Raw genomic sequence first — 19,210 nt, forward strand, 5'->3', positions numbered from 1 at the left:
CTGTTACGAAATCCGGAGGCGAAGACTCGTAAAGAACAGTTTCGGTATTGCTGGCTTGCGCACGAGCATAAGCCCGCAACTATACGCGGTGCCCACATTTCGCAGTGTTATCTCCTCTATGTATGAATGTTTATTGGTAAAATTTTGTCTTAATAGAAAGAAGCGCCATTCTCAAAGCGAATAAATAACATTTAGCAACATAATTTCCGCTGGAAATGTCGTCTGCATATCATCGCTCCTTGGCTGCGGGCAACACCGGTCCGTCTGTTCTCGTACAATCTCGCGCTTCACGTCGCATATCGAGAGCACAGTAGCTCGCTCGCGCGGTGCGCGGTGGGTGTTTTTGGTTGTGTTCCTGTCAGTAGTATGCCGCTGGGCAAAAGTTTCAGAGTGTACCATAAGATTCGACCGCCTAATCCATACAGCGTCCTACTGGAACAGAGGTCCAAGAATGAAACCCTCCTTTTCGAATCTAGGGCAGTCGCCGTGCTTTGTAAGTGCAAACGACGGCACTCGCACAGGATGTAAACATTGACTTCTGCCATTCATTGCTCGCAGACGACAGGAAAGGAAGCCGAGTTTTATTTTAACACAAATGACATGCTATTTTATTTCACGTTAAGCAGCCAGGGAATTTAATGCATTTTCATTGTTTCTTGAAGCAACTGTGTCCATTTACGTTGGTGCGATCGCAATTGCTCAGGTTAGGACATCTTGATCGATTTCTGCAGAACGGAGTTTGCAGAGGTTTCCTATTACATGCTAATCTTCAGGATTATTGTGTCTCTGATGCGTTATCATTTCTGATATCGTGGATTGAGTCGACTAGTGCAGCTGCAATTTCATGTCTCTCGTGATGCGTACAAAACATTGTCTGCAAGCACCATTTTGCAAGCACAGGTTTTCGTGTTGCTGACTTTTTCGTTTTGTTTCCTCCAAAGCCCAACACGAGACAGATACAGTGAAGAAGGAATACACAACACTGGCAGATGCGCACGGTTCCCTGGGCGTTCTTCAGCTTACCTTTGGTAAGATAGTAGCGGTAACTTTGCACTTTCGTATGCGCCGATCTCCTGCCTGTCGCCCAGAAGTGACGTGAAAAAATTCCAGTTCTTGCAACACATAGATTGCTTTCATACATTCGTAGTTGGACAGCTGCCAATGTTATTCGCAGCAATTCAGTAAAAAAAAAAAAAAAGCTCGCATGTCTTTGTATTGAATGCATACTAGAACGTTTCGTCTGTAGCGTTTTTCGTTGCTCAAATCAAACTATTCTGCTAGTGCAAAGGCTAAAGCGCTCGTATCGGAAATATTTAAGTAGTACTTGAACGTGGTTGACAAAGCGGAACCCTCTTTAGGAGACACTCGGCAAAACAAGCTGTCACTACTTAAGTAGTGACAGCGACAGCAGAAGCCATTTGTCTCATAGTTTTGTTTCTCACGCTGTCTGGTTGTTTGGTGGCTAGAGCCGTGATGTTGAGCAGAGGCTTCGTAAACTGGAGATGCTATCTAACACTATCGCACTAGAAAAGCTACATTAACCTGTTGTGTGTGAACAAATGTCATAAACACTTAAACAGATGAAACAGTGAGTATCCATAACTGAATTGAACTCATAAGAAAGTTTGAGAAGGCCCACAATGAGATCACCCTTAATTCAATTTGTTTGAAAAACCAGGATTATTACTTCTGCAATCGTTATTGCACAACAAAAGCAATACCAAGCAGAGTGTTGTTATCTGTGTACTAAACATGAGGCACGTGCATACAACAGTGTTCACCGGTATTCATCTAAAAATGCACGTTTATCCAAATTCTACTACTGCTACATGTGGTACTACCTCATACAAAGCAGTCGCCGAACACTTTAACGTTCCTGGTCACAATTTTGACAACATTAAACTATATATTCTAGAAACCGGATTTAGATCCACACGTGACAGACGTGATAGGGAGTCTTATCTCATATACAAGTTCAACGCTCTTCACCCGTCCGGTATCAACAAATCACAAGGCACCCTAGAAACACTTCACAAATAAAATATGCTTTTCCCTTCTACCTCCATTATAATCTATTATGTTCTGCATGGCCACTACCTTCTACTTTCTTTATTGCATGCCACAACTTTGCATTACAAAAAAAAAAAAAAAAAAGACGTTGCTGGTTCTGTAATTTTCCCCACGTAATCACTAACCTCCTTATCTTTCGCTATGCTTGCCAATTCTTGCCTGTTGTCCTGTTTCGTCCACGTGTTCGTGAACCTTCCATTTTTCTGTAACCGGTCTGTAGCCTAGATCACTACGTTCACATAATCCCCTCCACACTCTAACAAAGCAGCCATTCACTCCGGCCGTAAAAACCCGTACGGAACCTTTCTTCCCTCCGGGCTGTTGACCCACAATTCGCATGAACCTTTAAACACGTCACACCTAACCCTTTAAATACCATGCCAATGATGAGGACGGTGCCCAGAAGAAGAACAGTCTCTGTTCGAAATATCGGCGGCTTCTGTCCTGAGGCAACTCCTTCCTACATTCTACCGGTTCGCTGGATTTCTACCCATCTACCTCATACGAATGCATTGCAAAAATATACCTATTTATTTATGTATTTTTATTATTTTTATTTTTTATTGTTTTTATTTATTTTTATCTATTTATTTTTTATTTATTATTATACATTCAAACTCTTGCAGCGAAGTTAAACCTGAGACCTTTTAAATATAGAAATCTGATTTTGTGCTAAACCAAAACTCATTTGAGTAATCATGAGTCATTATGTCCCCGCTCAAGGAGACACTGTGGTGCAATTCCTCGTCCTTGTGACGGGATGCCAGTCGGTGGGCAAGTTGGGCTCCTCCGAGATCTTTCGCATCACAGATACGCTGTTTGTGTCGCTGCGCAACAGCGGGCAAGACTTGGAACGGGTGCAGGATGTGCGCAAGATACTCGGCGCTGGAACTTTTTTCTTTGTCTGGAGTTCCAACCAGAACGTTCCACTGCTGGACTTGACTCTGTGCGCTCAACGTGCAGCTGTCACGAATGAGACAGACAACCGGTTCTTTTGGTAAGAATATTACGCAGGCCTAGTGCATGTTTTTTTAGATCAGTATCAACCCACTGTGGTGATATGAAGAGCAGCTGTGGGAACATGGTATCAATATTTTTTTTTACAAATGTTGACATGTATAGAAACAGATTTTTAAAATCATGGGTATCAATAAATGCTGATAAAATACTGATATTTCGAATCAATATTTTTATCGCAAATATAGATAAATATGGACATTTTCGTTAAATGCCCTTACCACGTATATCGATAAATGTCAATATTTTAATCAGTATTTATAGTTATTTTCTTTGGAGTATCTATATTTATTGATATAGAAAATACAGGGTTCGCTAAGATAAACTTCGGTGTTTGTAACGAAGATAAAACAAATAAGAACAGTGTCGGAAATTCGTCGTCTGGAAAGTCGTCTGCATTCAGTTCCACATGTTCGACGTCGTCTGCAACACCGCACTCTACTGCTTCGCCATCTGACGAGGAGGAGCTGAAACACAAACTGTGGTTCAGCTCCTTTCCATCAGATGGCGAAGCAGTCGAGCGCGGTGTTGCAGACGACATCGAACATGTGGAACTGAATGCAGACTGGTTCTCTGCGATGCCGCACTCTACTGCTTCGCCATCTGACGAGAAGGAGCTGAAACACAAACTGTGGTTCAGCTCCTTTCCATCAGATGGCGAAGCAGTCGAGCGCGGTGTTGCAGACGACATCGAACATGTGGAACTGAATGCAGACTGGTTCTCTGCGATGCCGCTTTCGACCGTGTTGCTATCTGAGGAAAGTAGCTGGAACACAGGTATAGCCGATTAGGCAGCGGCGGTCTTTTTTTCATTTCTTTTCATTTCGGCGGTCTTTTCACGATTTATCCGCAGAGAAACTGAGCAAGTGGCAGTATCGACATACAATTTTGGGGCATAATACGTCCTCTAACATCTACTTTAGCTTTCCGACAGTGTTCTTATTTGTTTTATCTTCGTTACAAACCCCGAAGTTTATCTTGGCGAACCCTGTACTTGTATAGTTTTGAACCTTTAGTATATGCCCTTATGTTCATCTGGCTTGTACGGATTCTTAATCTACTGTCACCTCGAATGCAGGAACCGAACCCTACACATTCCTTTGTTGCGCTACGGCATCGACTGTTCCCGCTGGCTTCTAAAGGCCATGTGCGGAGGTGTGGAGATGAGAACCCTCTACCTCGGTCACCAACAGGCCAAGGTCTGCCTCATTTCGCGACTCAGTTGCGAGCGAGCGGGAACGCGATTCAACGTCCGTGGCACCAACGACGATGGACACGTAGCCAACTTTGTCGAGACTGAACAGGTACGACTTGCTTCCTTTTGCATCTCCGCTTCAAGTTCCACTTTTTTTGGTGTTTTAGCACCTTCAGGGGCTTTGATACGCAGGTTATCGAGACACACACACAAAAAAAGGCGTAACCCTTACTCGAATACCCGCTGTCCCCCACTCCTTCCTGCTGTCCTCTCTCCATCTGTCCACATCTGTATGCTGCTCGTAGTCACATTTGCGTTGCAGCACTAACACGGAAGAAAATCAATAAAGCAATAAATAAAAATCGACTCGAATGAGACATCTGTTTGCTTAATTAATTAGTTAGATACAATTAATTAGCTGACTTTTAAAATATTGGTCTAAGGGCTGAGGCACCACCTGGAAAGTTGTAGGGTGAATTGAGGGGGAAAAAAAACTAACTAACTAAACCTAACTGAGGTTTTTCCAGTGGGGTACGCTTTGTCTTCTGTTTTTATTTCCTTTTATTCCCTTTTTTTCCCAGTAAAAGAAAGCCACTCAAAAAGTACGAGGTGCGAAAGTACGAAGTTCAGAGACTAGTTCTGTAGCACGATGAGAGATGGCACCACAGGGACAAGTGCACAGCGGTTGATGTCGATGACCTTCGTTTGTTCTCACGCCAAGTGGCATCCATTTTTGAACATTGGTTGCTGAGCTTACGCACGTTTTTATGACCATGTGTACACGAGGTGTTGCAATTTCAACATGGACTGCAAACTGGAGCAGAGAGCAAACATCAAATTCTGTGTCAACTTCGGCAAATCTGCAATGGAAACGTTCAAGATGATCCAGCAGGCTTATGGCAATGGGGCAATGAGTTCTGCAGGCTGTTTTGACTTTTGAGTGGCACTCGCGCTTCATGAGAGGCAGAACATCGTTGGAAGACGAGGAGATGCCAGGGAGGCCATTCAAGAACACAACCCCCGAAAATGTCGATGTGATAAGGGAACTTGTGCATGAGGACCATAGAACCATTATAGGAATAATTCAAGACATGAACTACGCACAATGAAAGAGATGCTGGCAACTAGGATACATGACTGCTAACAACATCCAGTTGGTTTCATTTAAATAGAGCGCTCTGTCTTTTTTTATATCTTGATGCAAAGTTGGTAGGGGAACCCTAGGCAAATGTCTAAGCAAGTGCTGCTCATTATGTTAAAGTGCCTCATTATCAGAGATATGTTTGGCTGCATACCAGGTTATCTACCTCGAAGACCAAATCACGTCATACGTCCAGACGAGAGGGTCCGTGCCACTGTTTTGGGAACAGCCGGGCGTGCAGGTATGTAGCAAGATTAGTCCTATCTTTCGAACACATTTGATGACATGGTCCTTGCTGCAACAGCCAACGCCACCTATGTACATAATAAAAAAAAAAATTTGCAAAGAAATTCTCGTTATGGAATGAAAGATGCCATTACCTTGACAACAGTGCAAAAGGAACAGGATTAGTCCCTTACATCATTTGTGATTTGTGCACGAAGGAAATTGCAATTCACGATTTCAGTCTTCTCTCCTTCTCGAGAGGCATGACATGGCAGTTCAGATAGCATGCCCAGTCATCACGGCGTATCTTTTGCGGGGACCAATAGGAGGCCACGCTACAGTGTTGCACCTCTTGAAACCAAGACATTAGGAAATGCGCAAATTGCAGCATGCTTTTCACTTACAGTGCAATGGATAAACGGATGTTTAATTGTGCAAGGAGAAATTCTTGCCCCTATAAGATAAGGATATGCAAGAAAAATGTCAGATAATGATATTCAACACTTACTGCAGTAAGGTTATCTGTGATAAGGATATGCAAGAAAAATGTCAGATAACGATATTCAACACTTACTGCAGTAAGGTTATCCGTGATATCTTGTGTAGTACGTTCGATGACTGCCAGGTGTGTTCATCTCAGGTTGGTTCTCACCGTGTGAAAATGTCGAGGGGAAGCGAAGCATCTGCTCCAGCTTTTGAAAGGTGTTGTCCATTGAGCGTATATTCATTTAGCACGCATTTTAGAAATGTGCATTGTTTGTGCAGACGAACCGCACACTTGTCAGGTTCTCTTCTCAATTCTTAACTAAGATGGGGTTCACACGGTCCACTCAAGGCGTTTGCTAATCGTCTTTCTCCTCCCCAGGCACATGTCACAGATCAAACAAAGATACGGAGATCAGGTTATCATAAATCTTCTGGGCAGCAAGGAAGGAGAGTCGATGTTAACCCAGATGTTTCAAGTGAGTTCCTGCCTGGACGTTGCTACAATGTAACCGTACAAAAACATTTGACACTTACGAATGGTGTCTAGTACAACAAATTTCTTTTCAAGTTCAGGTTGCAGAATGAGTACGGGCAAATTCGTGTAAATTAGAGTGACAGGGTTTTGATGAGCAAGCACTCAAGTGATGTGATTTCCGTAACTTGACCGTAATCACTACCGTAATTTCACGCGTATAAGCCGCACCGCAGATACGCCGCAGGATCCGTTTTTCGGAACGTTTTGAAAATTTTCTGGCGGATAAGCCGCACTCGCAGATAAGCCGCGGGCAATACGACGCGACTGATTTGTGCGACAACGGAGACCATAGAGAAGGCCATAAACCCTGTGGTCCATACTCCGGAGTCTGCATGGTGTACAAGAACAGGGGTTCGGTCAGTTCTAGTGGTCTACCCAGATCAGATTGTGCCCTCGTTGCGTGTTTTTCATGGATCGCTGGGTCAGTGGTCTTCCAGAAGACACCAGGAAGGTCAATCTACTCGAATGCGGACGCGCCCATGTTACGTACTGTTCGTGCATCGGCAGGGCGGTGCTGCCCCAGAGACGCTGTCGGTTCTTTCGTTAAAACCTGTGTACGGGGAAAATACCAAGGAAAAATAGTGATCAGATAAGCCGCACCGGTGGATAAAATGTCAGAAAAAACAATCAACAACAGAAAAAAAAATCGCGCATAAGCCGCGGCTAATACGCGTGAAATTACGGTAATTGGATTGTAATACTAACTGTATGGCAGCTTGTCGCCTGTAATTATAAATGTATTGAGACATCTGAGCACTGCGATCATTCACCAGCACCACCACAAGGCATCACGACGCAAAATCCCGATGGTATCGTTCGACTACCACTCCATGTGTCGTGGCGGCCGGCAGGACAACCTCATTCACCTGAAGAACCAGATCTCACCTCATCTATCGAGCTTTGGATGTTTCTACTTCAACGGAAGTGAAATCTGCTTGTAGGTGCATTTTTTTTATTTGCATCCTCTCTGCTCTCGGTTTCGTTCGTTGCTCACAACCAACTTTATGTCCTTACAAATTCTTTGTTTTCAGGCAGCAGACGGGAACCTTTAGAACAAACTGTCTAGATTGCTTGGATCGCACTAATTGCGTGCAGACGTTTATTGCACTAGAGGTACGGACTACCAAAAAATTACTTGCATTGAGCTAGTTTTTTCGAGTTTGTGCCTCGCCATAGGTACTTCCCAGTCAAGTGGCCCTCCTCGGCTTGCAAGACAAGCCTCAGCTTGCCTCACGCTTCATGGAGGTGTTCCGTCAGATGTGGGTCCAGAACGGGGACCAAGTGAGCAAGATCTACGCGGGTACGGGGGCACTGGAAGGAAAGTCAAAGGTGACTGTCGAACGGTTGACATCCTGGCAGAGGCCTCATGCTTTGCTTGCATTCTGGGGAGCAGCTGAAAGATGGGTCACGGTCAATGGTACGAACGATTCAGAACAACCTGCTGGACGGCAGCAAGCAAGAGGCGATCGACGTTCTGCTCCTGGGAAGCGCTCTGAGCAGCGAGCTGGCCGACAGGGCACGGGCCCTTCTCCCTACGGGGATGCTGCATCGTAAGTGCATTGTTCACGTGATGCTCTTTGTACTATTTGGGGAAGGACCCGCCTTCTTACCTCGACTATCCTTGCGTTTGCTGACCAAGAACTAGGTAGGCTCCGCCTCCTGGATGCCGGCCAATGGGAGGACGCGGAGGGCAGGCTCTTCCCAAGCCTCTGCTCTCGCTTAAGAGATGGCTCAGCATTACTGTTGTTTCGCCTGCCGCATTGCTTCTGCCATGGTGCACCAATCTAACAAACGGCTTCGCCATCTGTCAACACGGAAACGAGGCAAAGCAGGAGCCGCGCGTACGCCGGTTAACGGACTGCGGAGCTGTAGGTTACATTGGTGCGCCGTGGCAGAAGCCTTGCGGCACGCAAAACAGCGGCAGCTGCTGGTTAACGGACGGCAAAGCAGTTGGTTAGATTGGTGTGCCATGGCAGAAGCCTTGCGGCAGGCGAAACCGGCAGCTGCTGGTTAATGGACGGCAAAGCAGTTGGTTAGATTGGTGCGCCATGGCAAAAGCCTTGCGTCACGCAAAACAGCGGCAGCTGCTGGTTAACGGACGGCAAAGCAGTTGGTTAGATTGGTGTGCCATGGCAGAAGCCTTGCGGCAGGCAAAACAGCGGCAGCTGCTGGTTAACAGACGGCAAAGCAGTTGGTTAGATTGGTGTGCCATGGCAGAAGCCTTGCGGCAGGCGAAACCGGCAGCTGCTGGTTAATGGACGGCAAAGCAGTTGGTTAGATTGGTGCGCCATGGCAGAAGCCTTGCGGCACGCAAAACAGCGGCAGCTGCTGGTTAACGGACGGCAAAGCAGTTGGTTAGATTGGTGCACCATGGCAGAAGCCTTGCGGCACGCAAAACCGGCAGCTGCTGGTTAATGGACGGCAAAGCAGTTGGTTAGATTGATGCGCCATGGCAGAAGCCTTGCAACATGCGAAACAACCGTAACGCTGCGCCATCTCTTAGGCGAGAACAGAGTCTTGGGAAGTGCCTGCCCTCCGCGTCCTCCTATTGGTCGGCATCTAGGAGGCGGAGCCTCCCTCGCTCTGGGTCAGCAAACGCAAGGATAGTCGATTACTTCATCCTCTTTCCACAGTTTAATTCGTCATTTTTCTGTGTAAAGCTCTGGTGTAGCTGTACTTTCTTTTGGAGAATGCTCTTGTATTTGGAGAAATATGAGGAGCTAAACAGATGGAAGCGGAAGAGGAAATTAGTAGAAGGGAATGTGCACCTCATGAAGACAGATATCTAGTAAAGAGGTGGAATCAATTGTTTCTTCGATTAGGCTTAAAAGTACGGCGTGTGTGTAGAAAAAGTTGCCCCACATATACGCACGTACCGCAACCCCTGCTTACTGTTCGAACTTACGGTGGCGCACGCCGCCGCATTTATGTGATGAAATCCAACAAAAAATATCATAGTAACCAAGCTCTGTGTGACAAAAAAAGTTAGCCACACAGACATTGCTCTTCGTGCATCCCAAACTGCCTATACATATGCCAACATGGCGGTCATGGCACAGCTGTGTCCAGCTACCGCTCAGAGAGCTAGATTTCATTTTGGTTTCTGCACAGGTGGCACCCCTAGCGGTGAGGTGACGCAACTGTGCCGATACCACCATTTCCCGTCGGAAACGCACGGAGAGAAAAGTTCGCGTTGCTGACGTCTTTGTTGCGCAGGGTTTGGTTACCAGGATTTTTAATATTTTCATTTCATAAATGCAGTGTCGTGCCCCACTGTAAATTCGTACGGTAAGCAGGGAATGCGCTACGTGTGTAAATGTGGGACTACAGGATGCTGAATGCGCAGTGCTTGGCGTTCTCTAGTGCCCATATTTTGCGGTTGAATTTGCGTTTTGGAAAGCTGATTTTCGGTTTGTCGGGTTCTACATAGAGTGAGAGCAATGCAAATCGGAGGGTAAAAAATAGGTCTTACCGGGTTCAGCCCTGAGACACGAGGGTCTAAACATGAATAAAGTGATCTTCCCTCTTTCGTGAAATGGTTTGGCTGCTTATTCTCAACAGTTCCGCCAAGTATATTGCGTTCGATGTGCACCCGCCACCTGGAATACACGATTCCGCTGAAGGCCCGCGTGACCGTAGCCACGTGGAACGTGAACGGAGGCAAACACTTCAACAGCGTCGTCTTCCGCAACCACCCCATGTCCGACTGGCTCGTCGACAACAGCGTTGTAGCAGGAAAGAAACGTGAGCCTCTGCTAGCCACCATCTTCTCGGGGGTTCATCGTATCTTGTTCTCGCAGTTGTCGACTTCTCTCAGGCAGTGGATAGGACTCCAGCTGACATATACGTCATCGGGTTTCAAGAGATTGTCGACCTAAATGCCAGCAACATTGTAAATGCAAGGTAACCTAATGTCAGAGATGAAGGCTAGCACTTATATCAGACTCTGTAAGGCCCTAAATGTTCCAGAGTCCTTAGTTATCCAGAGTCCTTAGGATAGCAATCATTTTTAACAGCAGGTGTTGGAATTCAACAAGTTCAAACAAGTTCAGAGCATACTGTCAATGATGAAAGATGAAAGTCACTGAAAAGGTTAGCCAGCTGTAGGACTCGAACCCACATCTTCTGGATTACCGGTCCAGGGCTCTACCAATTGAGCTAAGCTAACACGCCTTCTCAGCGACTTCCAAGGTGCGGGGTAGAGCCCCGGACCGGTAATCCAGAAGATGTGGGTTCGAGTCCTACAGCTGGCTAACCTTTTCAGTGCCTTTCATCTTTCATCGTTAATTTCTTAGGCAACTTGAGGCCTTGTATGTGATTGTCCCTTCTATGTTGTTCCAGCCTCAGAACATCAGTTCTCTCATACTATCAATGTTGCGATTTTTTGGTTTCACCGTCTCTGATGCACAAAAAAACAAATTTCAGCACTTCAAACCAAAAAGAATGGCTGACCGAGCTGCAGAAAACGATTAGCCGTGACCACAGGTATACCCTCCTCACATCTGCCCAGCTCGTAGGAGTCTGCCTGTTTGTATTCATCCGGCCAGAGCATGCTCCCCACATCAGGCAAGACACTTTCTAGTCCATTTCATGTCGCCGACGTAAATAACTGGCGCTCTGTTCCGCAGGGACGTTGCTGTTGATATGGTCAAGACTGGTCTCGGAGGAGCGGCTGGCAACAAGGGAGGCATTGCAATTCGTTGCCTCTTCCACAGCACCTCGCTGTGCTTTGTCTGCGCCCATTTTGCAGCGGGACAGTCTAAGGCAGCAGACCGAAATGCGGATTATGTGGAGATCACCCGACGAGTCTCTTTCCCAATGGTGCGTGTCCCCGCAAATTTACGAAAATGAATGTTCGACTGGCCCTGTTGCAGCGTGGGACAGAAAGTTTACGGAACACCGAGGTGTCACATTTCTTCATTCGAGCGGCACCTAGCACCAAACGGGAGCGGAAGCACATACTGAGAGATGGAAAAAACAGCCGGTCACCCGTGCCTTATTCGATCTCTTCCCGACATCTAGCGGGGGACCGCTCCGATAAAGAAATGCGCGAGTGCCGTGTTCCGTAAACTTTTGTCCCAAGCTGTACCCGACTTTCGCTTTGCCTTAAAGGATCAGTGCAGTGACATTTAACATGGTTCGAAACCCTGTCTCATTCGTCAAGCTGTCTATCGTGAGCCACCATGCAAAATATTTTTGTTGTAAAGTGTATTGTCACTGGGCAGCAAAATTTGCAAAACTGTCTGAGAAAGCAGCCCTGCACGGCCGGCACAGCGCCGGCGTGACGTCGGCAAGTCACTGTGCCTTTCTTTGTTTGTTTCTTCTCAGCTCACGCACTTCTTATGCCTAGGGCCGTGCCGTTTAGAGTAAAACCCGGTAAAACTCGTTTTTACACTAGGGTGGTTGCCCAATGCTGTAACGACGTACTATTTGAGGTTCCTACCTTGCGGTTTTGTAAAACACGTGTCATTCTGCTCGTATCGTAGTTGGCTCGTAAATTATCTGATTCTGCCCCTTCCACTTCCAGGGACGTACTCTCAACTCTCACGATTATGTGTTCTGGTGCGGAGATTTCAACTATCGCGTCGACCTTGGCATTGATGAGGTCAAGGAGCTGATACGACAACAAAACTGGCCAGAGTTGCTCAAGTACGATCAACTTTCAGTTCAGCAGCAGCAGGGTCAGGTACACGTCATTGTCTCTTTATAACTGCATGTGTTTGTCTTGCTACCTCTGCAGAGACAACATAATTGAATTCTCTATTATTTAGGTTTTCAAAGACTTTATTGAAGGTGAAATCAGCTTCCCACCCACATACAAGTACGACCTGTTTTCTGACGATTACGACACGAGCGAGAAATGTCGAGTGCCAGCTTGGACGGATCGTATCCTCTTTCGTCGCCGCCGTCTGCAGTCCGAAGCTGGTACGGAGCCTGAGCCACAGTAATGTGCTCACATTAATTAAAACACTGACGGCCACCATATCCGTATGATGATCCGTCATATGGACCATACGAAGTCAGTAATAATCATCGATGTCCGATCGCCGATCTGAATGGCGAATATGGTCCATATGACTTCATACGAATATGACTGTATGATGTCGTACGTTGTTACGAATGACGAATATGGTCCATATGATGTCGTACGAATATGACCGTATGATGTCGTACGTCGTTACGAATGACGAATATGGTCCATATGACGTACGGATATGACCGTATCATGTCTACGTCGTTACGAATGACGGATATGGTCCGTATGACGTCAGATATGGTCCGTCGTACGGATGACCACCATCCACCGTCACTCCACCAATCTGTACTGTGAGCATGTGGCCATCTTCTGTATCTTGATTGAATTGTCTTTCTTCTTTCCTATTTAGAGGATCCTTTCTGGAGCCCCGGGAGGATAGCCCATTATGGCAGAGCAGAATTAAAGACATCTGACCACAGGTACCTTGTACTCATACAAAGCACCTTTCAGTTGAAATCTCAATGTTGTGATTTGGTATAAGGCCCGTGGTTGCCGACATCGACATTGAAGTAGCCAAAGTCGACGAATCTGTCAGGGAGCAGATATTCGCCGAGGTAATAGAGCAGATGGGTCCACCTGACGGAACTGTGATTGTGCGTACCGAAACAGAGGACGAAGTTTTCGACGACGACTTCATCAACGAGCTAGTGGAAATATTTTCTTCCGTCGGGGAAGTTGTGCTGATCAGGTGAGGCTGGTTATGAACTTCTTCCACATGATCAAACTCGTGGCTAAGAAATGCACTTAAGCCAGGATGTGTTTCTGTAGCGGCCTGTAACAGTAGTTATGCAGCGCGATCCCGTTAATTCGAACTCGAAGGAGGCCGAAGATTTGTTAGAACAAAGCGGAGTCAGAACTAAAGGGAGCCGCTCCTAATGAGGGCTCGATGCGTTGGTAGAGCATGCTAGCCACGTCAGAGACTCGTCATGGCTCGCTAGGCATTGTCGTACGTTTGCAGTCACGCGATGGCGGAAATAGAAGAGGCCGTTTCTTTCCAGAATATTTATTTACAGATTAGCATCAAAACAGCTCAGGCTAGAAAATAATCTTGTACGTGCTTGCATTTGTTTCTTCAGCCGCGGCTAAGCCTCAATCGCGAACGCAAATACAGTCAACCCTCGATTTATGAACCTTCGATTTATGAATTCCCTCGTTTTATGAACAGGAGCACGAGGAACCAAACTTTTTACGTGCATTTTCCCCTCGTTTTATGAACCTCGATATCCGAATAATTAATGGAATTTCTGGGAACCAACTAGGAGTTGCCCAGCGTTTTTGCCCTCAATTTATGAACGGATCGTTCCGAGGTCAACAGAAATGTTCAAAGGGATTATTCAATGGTCTTATGAACGATGCCGGAACGGACGAATCTTTTTCCAGGTATTGCACCCCCAGTTTTTAACCCCTAAAAATCCTAACAACAAGCGGGCTTTCCGGGGACGCATTAGGGACGACCAAGTGTATAGCAGAAGGCCTGGTCGAAAGCAAAATTACACAATATATTGCATTATAAACACAATCCCAACTCGCAAATACTGTTTCATCAGCCGATAGTACTGATTTAACGGAATTTTCGATTGATAAGTCTCTCGATTTATGAACGATTTTTCCGGGAACCGAGGGTGTTCATAAATCGAGGGTTGACTATATCACCAACCCAGTTCCAGAAAATATCAAATTGCTGCCTTTTTCTTGGCTATGTAGACAACGGGAAGTCTTGACCCGCTCAAAACTGCTAGGCTTGCTTGTTTTGCCGACGAAGAGTAGGCGGCATCGTTCCGCACCAGTCGCGTTTGTGCACACTGTTATGGTGATTCGTTCCTTACTCCTCCTTGGCATTTTATAAGCAAAGGGTGTCCCTGACATGCCATTAGCTCGCCCGCCAGCGCAAGGCTGGCGCCTCCGAGCTGATGCGTAGTCGAACACGGCCCTGCAAATTGCTTGAATAAACAGGTGCGCATGTTCATATGTTCGAATTACCTGGCGTTTTCACCCCTATTGAAATACACATGGCTTTGCCGGGACCCGGGCATCAGTTCAAATTATCCGGAAGTTAAAATTAAGAGAAATTAAGAGATTTTATAATTAATGGGATTGCACTGTATATAAGTACTGTGGGGTGTGAACACTAACAGAGAGGCAACTGCCAAAAATCTGCCGCTCTCACAGCTGACTATTATGTACAAGGCTACTACCACTGTATGCAGCACCACTGTCATTACATGCTTTGTTTAAATCCAATTAGGTGTGTGTTGTATGTGTCACAGGTTTGCAGCTGAGACGCTCTGGGTGACCTTCTCTGAAGGGCAGGGTGCTTTGGCAGCCGTTCACCTTTCTGGGAAACCGGCAAGTGTTTTTTACAGTATAACAGTAAAACCTTATATTATTTTTTCTCGTGTAACATGATTTTTTTTCACCCTTGCCGTGCACGAATCCAGATAATCTTTGTACAAGCATCCTCGAGTCAGGCTGTCTGCTCTTCTTTGTGTTCGGGCTAGCTCTTGTGTTGTGTCGCTGTCTCTGGTTTGCAATCATTAAGATCGTTGACTCTGACATTCCATACCTTTTTTTACTAGGTCATCAACAATATCATTCCTACCCTTACAAAGCTCATCAATAATGGCCACTTTTGTACCCAAATCTATTTCATTTCGCTTGCACGTGGATGTGCCGCGAGCGTGACTCATCTTCTGCGATGTCGACGAAACACTGAGCACTCCACACGTGACGTGTGGAGAGAGTCCTCATTACATGACTGGTCAGAAGTCAAAGCTAGAGAGTTGACATGTGCATCATGTGACCTCTTGCATGCACTTAAAGTAGTGCAGAAGCCATTTTTAACACCCTGTTTTCTTTCTATAAAACTGTTAAGTAAGCCAGTAAGATGCACCATGAGAAGTAATGCATCCCACAGAGCCAGAATTATCGCAGAAATTGAATTTAACAAATTGAATTTAAAGTATGGCGTAAAAGCGACTGTGCGCAACAGTAGTGGAGAGCAGTACCAGCTTGTGACCTGCTGCGGTGTGCTGACGCTACACCGTCCGCGCTCGCTGATTGGTTCAGAATATCGTCAGCTAGTCAGCTGTTCAGTGCTCTGAAGAAGCATTGCCCACAGGGAAACTCCCACGGGACAATGCCCACGGTCACCCTTTCAATTCCTAATCCCTCCCCGAGGGAACAGGTATACTGACTACAAAAGAGGAAAGCCCTCACGCACAAAAAGGAAAGGACAGGCGCTGACCTCGACTGACTGCGCAGACGTTATGACGTCATAGGTCGTCCGTCTCCTCCTCGTTACACCCCGGGGGGAGAGTCGAGAATGAACGAGCGCGGCTGTGTTTGCGTATTCTACGCAGGGGCGGATACAGACCCTTGGTTTGGGGGTTCTTTGTCGGAGCGCGTAGTGGGGGAGAGGGAAATCTAATGTATAAACTGACGTTTTTTGGGGGGCGATCGCCCCTCCCTGCATCCCCCACTGGTTCTACGTGAGATTGACTGAGTTTTTGTCGGCAGTAGTTGGGTATAACATGATTGCATGTTGCCGAAGACATTAACACAAAAACATAATGCATCTGTTTTGTACGTAAATCTCAGGTGAACGGGCACAAGGTGACGATCATGCTGAAGACACCAGACTGGACACAGGCAGTCGAACACGAGCTGCGTCTGTGTTCCAACAACACCATTCCGCTGGCATCCACTGTGGAGAACGGGGATGATGTGGCTCAAGAATTGGACTTCACCCCTTCGGAAGGTGAAATTACCCGTCTTTTTTTTTTGGAAGTGTAGAGGTGTTTGTCAGGGATGCATGGTCGGGGGCTGGCATTACAGACGTACTGGTTATCGGGATTAACAGGTTGGTCCAGTGAGTTTGACTACCCTGGGGACGATTCAAACTCCTCCTCTGGCAGAAGCAGTCCTTCATTTGCTGGGGAGGGTGATGGCCCAGCTCCACCTATTCCTGGGAGATCCACGCCTACCTCTGTTCCACCCGGGCGACCCCCTCCACCGAGGCCTCCGCCCCCTTCGAGACCACCTCCTCCGACGAGGCCTCCACCTGCAGATGTCATCAAGCCTATCGAGCAAGAGGTCCGTTTCTTTTCGTTTTTTTTTTTTTTTACTGACGTTACTTCGTACAGATGATTGTGGTTGGGGCCTTTTGATTCCGAGGGACTCTGTGCATTGAACTGCAAATTTTCTTATTTAAACTTTCTGACACGCTTACAGGAAACCAGCTGCACTGCTGCCCCGATGCCAAAACGTGTCCCTCCTCCACGGCCGGTGCCTCCACCAATCAGGCCACCTCCACCATCAACTGCCGCCGTGGCAACGGAGGTTGGGCTGCCACCTGACACTCCGCCTCCTCCTCCGCCTCCACCACGAGTCGATTCGTTCGACAGCAACCAGCAGTCACCAGAAAATGGTGATGCACCCTCGTCACCGTGGCAGACTTTACCGCCTGCCCCTCCCCCACCGGTGGAAGCCACCGCTCCTACATTTTCGGAAAGCCCACCCGCACCTGCCAAAGCTCCCCCTTCCCCTCCTTGCCTACCTCACGTACCTCCTGCTCCAAATACTCGCGTACCACCTCAAGTACCTCCCGCTCCCGATTCCTGCATGGGCGCCCCACCTCCGCAGGTACCTCCACCTCCCGATACTCGCCCGGCTGCGCCGCCTCAGATACCTTCCCATCCGCAGGTTGAATCGCAGGTGGCACCTCCGCCATGCGAAGCCCCGCCTCCCCCTCCAGTCCTAACTGAGCCTCCTCCAATCCCATCGCGGCCAAAAGTGATGGGTCCGGTCGTGATGACGGCTCCATTGCCAACCGGAAAGCCGCCTCCGATTCCGGCCAGGTCCAAAGCCGGACCACCCATGCCATATCGGCCTAATTGAAATAATCGGTTACGAGTATCGAGCTACGTGTTTGTGCAGGCAGCGCACATTTTAGATTTTTTTTATTTTTTAAATGGAGAATTATCTAAAGAAATATTAACTGCAGCCTTCCAAATGGAAGACAGAGCTGTCGATATCTTCGCTATTCAATTCTGAACATCCATTGCTGATCCAGCAATTATGTCCGATGCTGCGTCCCAGAGTGATCCAATAGGGCGCGCCCGGCAGATATTCCTTAAGGAGGACCATATAAGTCTTTCAGAGCATGACCACCTTGTTCCTTGCGCCCTACAATGGCATGAGTATGTTCCGAGTGCAGGCCTTAATTGTGTACTGCAGGCAATACGATTTGTGATCCATTCACACGCGCATGATCAATCAAATAATGGCCGACGTGTGACACATTGTTGGCTCAGCCACGCATTGTCTCTTGGCTTACTAGGAACAGTCCTCAACATCTCGAGATCTGCAGTGTACGTATTTGTATGAGATAGAGGTACTTCGCAGTGTACCCCGTGTTTATGCTATGCCTCGGAATGGGAACTGTATTCATGCGATACCCGTGAATTCTGTTTCGTAAGCGCCCATTACCAAATATGTTTTGTTCTGAAGCGCGTATCGTAGTTTTGGTTCTGTTATTGCACTGTTTTAGGTGTAAGATTCTGCCCCAAAGATACACTACTTTTTAATGAAACGAAACTTTAGATGAAAGGAGAATGGGACAGAATGAAATGCATTTTCTCTCTTCAAACTTCAAGCTTCACTTCTGGACACTTGGAACACTTTTTCCTTTCAAGGATCCTCAAACAAATCATGCTTGGCCCACTTGTTTAGTACTTTATGCTATACTTCATTATAACGGCACTTAGATTTAAAGGTCAACACAATATCAAAGGTGATCAAACCTGATATTGGTACACAATTGCGCAAATATCGGACATCGACTAAATTGCAGGATGCAGGAGGACGAGTCTCGATATTAAATGTGGTATTGAACACATTCCAGCATTGAGGCATCTAAAAGATATTTCTTCTACAACGTCTTTCTCCTGTGCTGTGTCTCGTCCGTAGTCTGTGCCTTTTGTTATTAGTCTGTTGCAACGTGTCTATGACTTACTACGTGACTATGATTATATAAATGAGCTGAACTAGTCTGTCTGAAATCGTGTTTCACGACAGATCTTTCAATTACCTAGTCTTCCCGTCAAGCATGTGCGGGGTCGTTAGTTGTTTGCCAACGGTCTTGTTTGTAGACAAATAACTTGCACCGTACTCATAGGTAAACTGTACTGTGCGTAGCTGCTGTATAGATGAGGGCACAGAAGGGTTACGCGTAATATATTCCACGTGCGTCGCTGATGTAATATATTTACATATTAATGTATACAAAAAACAATTGTGCACACTTGTGCCATTTAATGACGCTTTTAAATGTGTATAATAATATTGTTGATGCTCATTATTTATGTTGAATTAAGGTCACAGTTTTGCAGTTTGGTTTTGTAATAAATCTTGCGTATTGTATTACGCCCTGTGGCACATCCTCTGTCGAGCTCGGGTTGCATGCTGTCCTCGTTTCGTATTTGCAGTGTTCGATAATAGGACGGG

At 46.6% G+C, this 19,210-nt stretch overlaps 1 protein-coding gene across 2 annotated transcripts; it reads left to right on the top strand.

The window, feature by feature from the left end:
• Window positions 1–300: 300 nt before the first annotated feature.
• Window positions 301–19,143, top strand: LOC135390896 (synaptojanin-1-like). Of its 2 annotated transcripts, XM_064620867.1 has the most exons (24): window positions 301–493; window positions 942–1,028; window positions 2,794–3,067; window positions 4,166–4,391; window positions 5,581–5,664; window positions 6,289–6,350; window positions 6,514–6,610; window positions 7,443–7,606; window positions 7,701–7,782; window positions 7,846–7,998; window positions 8,063–8,219; window positions 10,231–10,413; window positions 10,470–10,572; window positions 11,095–11,235; window positions 11,298–11,490; window positions 12,197–12,355; window positions 12,441–12,594; window positions 13,056–13,125; window positions 13,188–13,394; window positions 14,974–15,052; window positions 16,304–16,463; window positions 16,566–16,798; window positions 16,937–17,347; window positions 17,408–19,143. In XM_064620867.1, exons 1-24 carry the CDS (start codon window positions 367–369, stop codon window positions 17,600–17,602), a joined length of 3,801 nt encoding a protein of 1,266 aa, XP_064476937.1. In that variant the 5' UTR covers window positions 301–366; the 3' UTR covers window positions 17,603–19,143. The 2 variants fall into 2 exon arrangements, with proteins under 2 accessions (XP_064476937.1, XP_064476936.1); XM_064620866.1 differs by having other exon boundaries at window positions 16,937–19,143.
• The last annotated feature ends 67 nt before the right edge of the window (window positions 19,144–19,210 follow it).

The sequence above is a fragment of the Ornithodoros turicata genome, chromosome 4 (assembly GCF_037126465.1).
Source record: "Ornithodoros turicata isolate Travis chromosome 4, ASM3712646v1, whole genome shotgun sequence".
NCBI classification, from domain to species: domain Eukaryota; kingdom Metazoa; phylum Arthropoda; class Arachnida; order Ixodida; family Argasidae; genus Ornithodoros; species Ornithodoros turicata.